Genomic DNA, 7,339 nt, shown 5'->3' with positions numbered 1-7,339 from the left:
AGAAGATCACGAAACGCTTGGGTGCTGTCGGTCCTACTCGCCTTCCAGGATGGGGACCACGTCATTTTCACTGTGCCTGGTTGGAGACACTACAAGATATGGCTGCCAGCCAATTTCAGTGTTCTTGTTGACAGTTTCTATCCAGATCGCCTGAGTGAATATCTGGAGGTGTAGGCACCTCGAAACGATTGTAGTAAGCTAGCACCAAGTCTCTTCCTTGTCCACCTTTACTCTCTTTTTCACAATGAGACCTTCGAATAAATCACGGTTGTAGACAGCGAATCATCAGTTTTGAATACCGATGTCAGCAATTCGATGACGGCGATGATGATAAGACTCATCAGACATTTCCACTTTCGGAGGAAGTTGCTTTACCAACATCCTCTTTGGATGAGATTACCGGAAAGTCCTGGGAATTTCATGCACACCTGTTGTTCCCCGAAAGCACCACCCACATGCCGGCTGCAACAGTTCAAGGTCATTGCGGCCATCCAACCTTAACACTATTTCGGTACCCAGCTGTCATGCCACCCGAAGGAAGCACGGGGGCTGAGATACTGTCAGGTCAGTCTAGCCTATGAAAATGCAGTTGAGAGCCGCGCTCGAATCACGAGGGTTCCGGCTAGTAATTTCGTTGCTTAACTACTGAGATATCTCGAGCTCATGGTAAAACTGGTTCTAAATTTGTCACTAATACATAGGTCTAAAGATGGTCAGTCCAACTCGGCGTCTGGTGATGCTCTCACTGAAACTTCATTGGATGTTCCTTGTGGAGGCCATGTTTTCCTAACTGGAGGAATATCGTCAGAGTTCGAGTACTTTTCAAACCAGAACATGAAGTTGGACTCGTCCAGTCGCGCGAGATCCTTGAAAGGACCATTGCGCAGGACATGAAGCTTCCATACATAGTATGGTGTACTGAAGGCCATTAGGATCACCCCTTTCTGGAAAAAACATCCTTGTTCCATTCACACGACACAATACATGGTAAAATCTAACTTTATCACTTTCAATGCGTATCCCGACTATTTGAAATGCTCCAAACTGCTACCGTGCTAGGCCACTGATCAAGTTAAGTCGTCCGAAAGAGAATGGTCCCTGCAATCGTGAGATAGTACAACTGACTTCCGATGGGCAAATTTAGACGGTCTACGCAGCGATGTGTCGTTTTTTCTTTAGAGTAAATCAGTGATTTCTGAAACTAGAACGTGTTTGGTTTCGTTACTGCAAAGAGTAATCCCTCTAAACAGATTCTCAAAGTGGAGATACCGTAGTGAAAAGTGCCCAGGTTACGTGCATACAAAACGTCCGATCTATGCGATGAGATAAACAAAAAACCAAATAACCTAAGGTTGTGGGTCTGATTCCGCTTAGACTGGAAATATTACCCATCATTTCATGCGTTGATATTTTACATAAACCGAGGAAATGGGTAACACAAAAACTGCGCATACCTGTCGCAGGAGGGTGTCGATCTCATAAGTTGTTAGCCACTGGTTTTTAAATGAACTCTTGCGCTGAATGAGCAGGGGTTGCTTCTCAAAGTATTTCCTATCAAGAGATAAAAGACAAAAACGAAGCTGAACATGTTGTTTAACTGGCGAAAATATTCACAGCCACGACTGTACACCCAATAAATTTGACCGAATCCGATCCGAAGTGAGTGACCAACCACATGGTAGTTCGGCTAAACATAAGCTAATGAATACAGGTGGGTAAAATTCGCGCCAAACGCGACGTCGGTGCTCAACGATTCAGCAGTGCTGGCGATCGTTCCGTTATCGGAGGGCTGGGAAGTAACACCCTTGAGACAGTGAAACGGATGCGTGTACACTCACAACAGTCAAGGACTAGATGGACAAACGAGTAAGATATGCTTCATTCATAGTAACATTAAAGAAACCGCATCAACTAACTGACTATTTGCTGTTTGTCTGAATCACGTGAAGCCAACATAAGAAACGGTGAAAATGAATCACGATCGACAAAACCGCATGCAAAACAGCCCTAAGCCTACTATTCGAATTCTGGCAGGTGTTTATGCAACTGAGTGTTCGTAGAAAGTAGCGTCATCCTTACGAAAACCCGCCAATTTGTGACTTAGTCAGACGATAAAAGAAACAGTAATCAGACGAAATGATAAATGGAATGGCACAAGGGGGATAGTTCACGACTTAAGAACCCCACCAGTAATCCTACAATTATTTGAAAATAGACCTACTTTTCTCTACACTTACTCCATTTTTATTAATTTAATTTCACATGAGGCACCCATCCTGGAGATGATCTTTCCGATACTATCGACAGGCTTATTTTCAAAGACACACGATTCCGGTTAGGTCCCGTTCGGATCTGAAATACCATCTCACACTTTGTGGCTAAACAGTACGCACAAGTTCGTGCAGCAGAATCATCCGGCTACTTTATGGACTAAAATCCAAAAAAATTAACAAAGGCAAATTTTATAGGATTGCCACACAATAAGTAGAAGATACAATTCATGAGTCAAAATACAGTCTGTTTTCGTCAGGCTGTGGCGCACTGGCTACCAAAAGAGAAGTAAACAACAGTACCCGGCCAGCAGCACAGGAGTAAGTTGTCGAAATTCTTGTCTACGGCTGGTGACTGAAAGCAAGTCGTATTTTGGAGAATTTTGCGGATGTCAATGTCCCATAAAAGCACGACTCTCGGATACAAACGAACTTTCATCCTATTAGTCAACGGGTACGGGAACCACAAACGACGTGCGTCCCAAGGAGGTTGAAACCAACTACTGGATGGGGGTTCAACAAGTCTCCATACATTCACTACTCACAAACCATAAGTAATCCGCTCAGAAAGGAGAAAACCCCATAGGTCTTCACCCAAAGGACTGATCTGCACCGGAACACCCGGGGTGAACTGGGGGACTAAAGGATTATTGGCGCTACATTCTCTCGTAGGTAGTGGCTAAAATAGAGCGCGGCTGATGTCACTGTGCAGCAAGTGATGTGGCGTGAGGGCACTTTTATTTATGTGTTTTAAGAAGGATAAGAGAACGATGAGGGTCCTCGTGCAAAGTTTTTGGTTCCGCAACCTGACCACGGGGTTGTGGTGGATGGTAGAATAGCCACAATTTCAAGCGAGCAACGGCGACGGTTAATTCAACGTCCGACCTGGAAAGCTAGGAGAGTATGTTTTTCAGACCTCCGGTCATTGACCAAACTTGCAGGATGCTCCAAGGATTCGCGGAGGCTGCATGGGCACCCCCTAGTAAATCACAATACGATATCTAGGTATACAAGTCATTGCATCACGGTAAGTTCTAGTCCGTTCATGACAGTATCTGAGATGCAGTGGCCGTGCAGTTGTCACTTCCACAAAAGTTGGTAAATTTCAACCATAATGAGAGATAGTTCCGCACGCACGCTCCGTCTCAATCCAAGAGACCTGCACAGAAAAAGGAGGCTACATTGAAGGAATCACCCGTCGGATCAATGGTGACGAACAGCGACAAAAACCGCCAAACCGATACCAAACAAAACAAAGCAAATCCCACACAAAAAATACCACCTAGACCACTCAAGACAAAAAGATATCTGCTTACGCAAAAAAATCGCTGATTGAAATAGGCGTTAAGAGTGCCTCCAACTCCTTGCGTCCTAAAGCCACTGGGTCAACCGGAATAAATTGGTTCTCCATTTTGGCATCAATAGACTCGGAGGTATCTAAGGACTTGCATTTCTGGTGCAGAGGTTCCAAAGTCCGTTTTACCGGATCGATCTGAGGGTCAGGAGAAGTACGGAGTCTCTTCTTGGAATGGGCCAAAGGCTCCTCTGAGGGGGAAACGGGAAGAGGAAGCTGTCGTTTCAGACCAGTAGCGGGAGGCTGTATGGGTACATTTGAATCACTCGTTGTCTGTCGCGTCGTTAGTTCGGGGCCTTGCTTCTTCAACTTTTTGCGTAATCGTTTGCGTTGATTCTTACTCAGCTGGTCCGTTTCACGGGAGGCATCCGGCGTCTGGACGAGTTTTTTATCAGAGAGGGTATAAGTTGTCGATGAAGCGGCGCTGATCTGTTGATGAGGATCAATAGTGTCAGGCTTTGTCGGTTTCTTTTTCTTCTTCTTCTTAGCCTTCTTACTACTCGGGGCTGTTTGATGCTTATCATTCAGTTGTGGATGTAATATGCTCTCGACTGCCTCATTTGTGTGTTTTTGTGCCGTTTTGTTCAGCGTCTCGGTAACTTTGTTCAGTAAAGCAGTAGCCCGGGGATTGTTCGCTAGTTTGCCCTGCAACACAAGGAAAAGGAAAAAGAAAAAAGATGAGGATTTACGACAGAAACAGTATTGCAATATTCACCGTATCTGTCGATACACTACTAGAAAACCAGGCGTGATTGCAAGCCGAAGGAAACCGTGCACACTTCAGCTGCAACATTTGAATCAATCAACGTTAGGGTTTCTGTGTGGTTTCTCCATGCGACTACTGCTGGAACTGCATATCAATAGGCGTATTGAATGAGATACATATTGAATAGCGCTTATCGTCCAGACCCATCACTCCATATCCAGTTCCTATCAACCTGAACAGATGTGTGATCCGAGTACGTAACAGTCTGAATTCGTGAGATGGGCACCGCTGATGAACTCCAACAAAGAGGAAACAAATGTGCAGCGCTTGTTGGCTCTTAAGTACAAACTGGCTCCACTTACAGGACAAAATCTCCACTGAGAATTCCTAGGTCGACGGATTTTCAGCAACCTTATGAGTAGTAAACTACAAAAATTCCTAGGTCTCCTTACACTACCAACAAACAATAGGTAACTCAGAAGGAAGGATAAACTTTCCATCTGAGAAGTCGTCACTTGAAAGAGCTGGTCAACATGTGATTGCAGGATGAGCGACGCTAAGTGCGAGCCAACCGAAATACTGATCAGCCGCTCGTAGCCGAACGGTTAAGCAATAAAACTACTACTTGGAAGATTGCGGTTTCGAAACACCAGAGAGCTTCGTAAGATGCGCACTGCTGATGCTTCATGTGAACAGAAATGGATGTGCAATGCTTCTCACCATAGACTGACTTTGTTACGGGATGAATTCTCAACGGCAAATCTGAATTCTGTTTGAGCTAGACCTCCTAAGGTGTGCAGATGCGCATTCTCATAAAAGCGACTGTCTCTGCTAAAGTTCAGTCGGGCTGTCGAATATTTCGGTAAGCAAACTTGTCGCATTGACATCGTAATGTTTACACAGCATCGCTATGCAAAAGTGCCGCTGTCGACCGAGAACCATTATCTTCATGGGCAAATCAGTGTTGATATCTCGCTTCCTTTAGCAAACAGCGGTCTTGTGATTTCGGATATTAACTGTTCTGGATTAACGAAGGCCGGGGACGTTTGACTGTAATACTTTGCTGCGGTAACATTGGCGAAAAGCTACCACGACTGGCCATGAATAGTAACCACTGATGCAGTCACAAGTTGACAGAAAATAATGACATTACGTCCATTTATTGGTCGCAACTACAGCCGAATTTCTGTTTGTCAGTGTGTGATTTTACTTGTTTTGGTCCGAATCTCTGACTAAGCAGTTCGAGTTTCTCATAAAGGAGTAGCGCTTTATTACAAGAAAATCACATATCCTTCTACAGACGTAAGAATTGAGTTTGATAATACACAGTCTTCTGGTGGCACCTTACACCACATACGGCAAACTATAGAGCAAGATGGCGTTAATCAATATGGCTAACTATGAAGCAACATAAAAAAACATCGAAACCATTTTCACTCCGGATTTGTGTGAGACTTCGGGACACGAGCAACCTTAGCTTACGACAGATGCAAGGAGACCGCCCTTTCACCTTTCATTGCTGGGTTTGAAATCAGAATAAGGATAAGCAACCGCCTACATTCATTCTTATCCTTACACACACGCGACGACACTAGTGAACACGTCCAGACCTCCGACACATAGAAATCCAACGTAAGCATCTAAGTCATCGTCATCTTCACCACGTAGCCACAGCATACCCAACACCGAAGCACCACTAATTTACAAGATCGTGAGTGCGAATTAGTCTCATATACATCGTGATTAGCTTTCCATGGTGGTTAGTTACGGTCGAAAGGCATCCATTAGACGAGAAAAACAGAACCACAAACTACCTGCTTTTGCATTTTCTGTAAGCCATAAAATTCCCGAGCCGTGAGCATCTTCAGATGGGTAGGTCAATGTCAGCGTCTGGAGTGAACGAGCAGTTCTCGAGAGCTAAACTGAGGAGCCACACAAGCGTCTGAAAGCAAAGAAGTTTTGTTTGCGATGAGTTTAGTGAATGTAAGGACAAAGTGATAGGCCAAGAGCGTTCAGCTGTAGCACGCTCCCGGTGCCTAGCTGCCATGCCACCCGAGGGAAGCACGAGGGCTGGGATACTGCCAGGTTGCCCAAGCCTAGACAAGAGAAGTCGAGTGGCGGAGGTCGGATTCGAACCACGGACCTTCCGGGCCAAGAAGAGTATCATTCACTTCTAGTCTCATAAGGCCTATAGAAGTGATAACGGATCAGTTTTCAGAGCACAAACGTATTAAGCGACACCAGAGAGTTGTTTTGGGTCAGTGGGTATCCCAGCAATTTTTGACAAGCAACAAAAGGGTCAGTAGTAAACGGATGTGGCAGAACACTTTATGGTGCACGGCGGTATGCCAAAAAAGTGGCTTCCACATAAGAGAGACAAAGGTTGACGCTGTCGGTCAGCAAGTCCTCTGTCATAGAAAAGCCTTTAAAGACTTGTTTAGTTACTTCATTTTATTATGTCGGATGTCGGATGTCAGTTTAAATGATACGACAGGTCGCAGAGGGCCAAGAATGGTGCTCCGAAGCGAGGTCTGGACACATGGAGGTCCAGTTCCAATTCCAACATCAACCCACCACAGGCCCAACTATTCCGCATCCGTATTCACAGTACTTAACCAAAGCAGCTACTGTAACTGAGCCGGGAAACTAAGTCCATCCACCTATGGACAAGCTTTTTTAGTCTAATCCTCGTTCAATTGTGATTGACCTGGGCGACTTTTCTAGGAATTTATATGGGTATGCGAAACAGAGCAGGTAGTCCGTTGGGGCCACATTCTGAGGTATGGTAGAGCCAAGAGGACCAAATCACTACAGTTCCAAGTCCCTGCTATCATGTAGGACGCGATTGTTCCGCAAAGCTTATGCGTTGCTGTTTCCAAATACAGGAAGCTATTCGTGAACAGCGACGGGTAAGGGTTGAATCAAAGTCCTTGTTATATATTATGGTGCTTATATCTACATCCTTTACGACAGCGTACGCCCAAAACCTACCGAGTGTTCGTCTGGTTC

The 7,339-nt window shown here is 45.0% G+C and overlaps 1 protein-coding gene across 1 annotated transcript in view; it reads right to left on the bottom strand.

Moving 5' to 3' along the window:
- The window catches only part of T265_03702 (hypothetical protein), a gene marked incomplete at both ends in the record, with an annotated part of 23,932 nt that overhangs the window by 13,847 nt on the left and 2,746 nt on the right, over positions 1–7,339 (bottom strand). Inside the window, 3 exons of the mRNA XM_009168244.1 lie at positions 1,455–1,551; positions 3,587–4,269; positions 6,267–6,426. Coding sequence (XP_009166508.1) covers positions 1,455–1,551; positions 3,587–4,269; positions 6,267–6,426 — 940 coding nt within the window. The remainder of the gene's footprint in view (positions 1–1,454; positions 1,552–3,586; positions 4,270–6,266; positions 6,427–7,339) is intronic.

The sequence above is a fragment of the Opisthorchis viverrini genome, assembly GCF_000715545.1.
Source record: "Opisthorchis viverrini unplaced genomic scaffold opera_v5_53, whole genome shotgun sequence".
Classification (NCBI taxonomy): domain Eukaryota; kingdom Metazoa; phylum Platyhelminthes; class Trematoda; order Opisthorchiida; family Opisthorchiidae; genus Opisthorchis; species Opisthorchis viverrini.
This window is presented reverse-complemented; position numbering and strand designations above follow the sequence as displayed.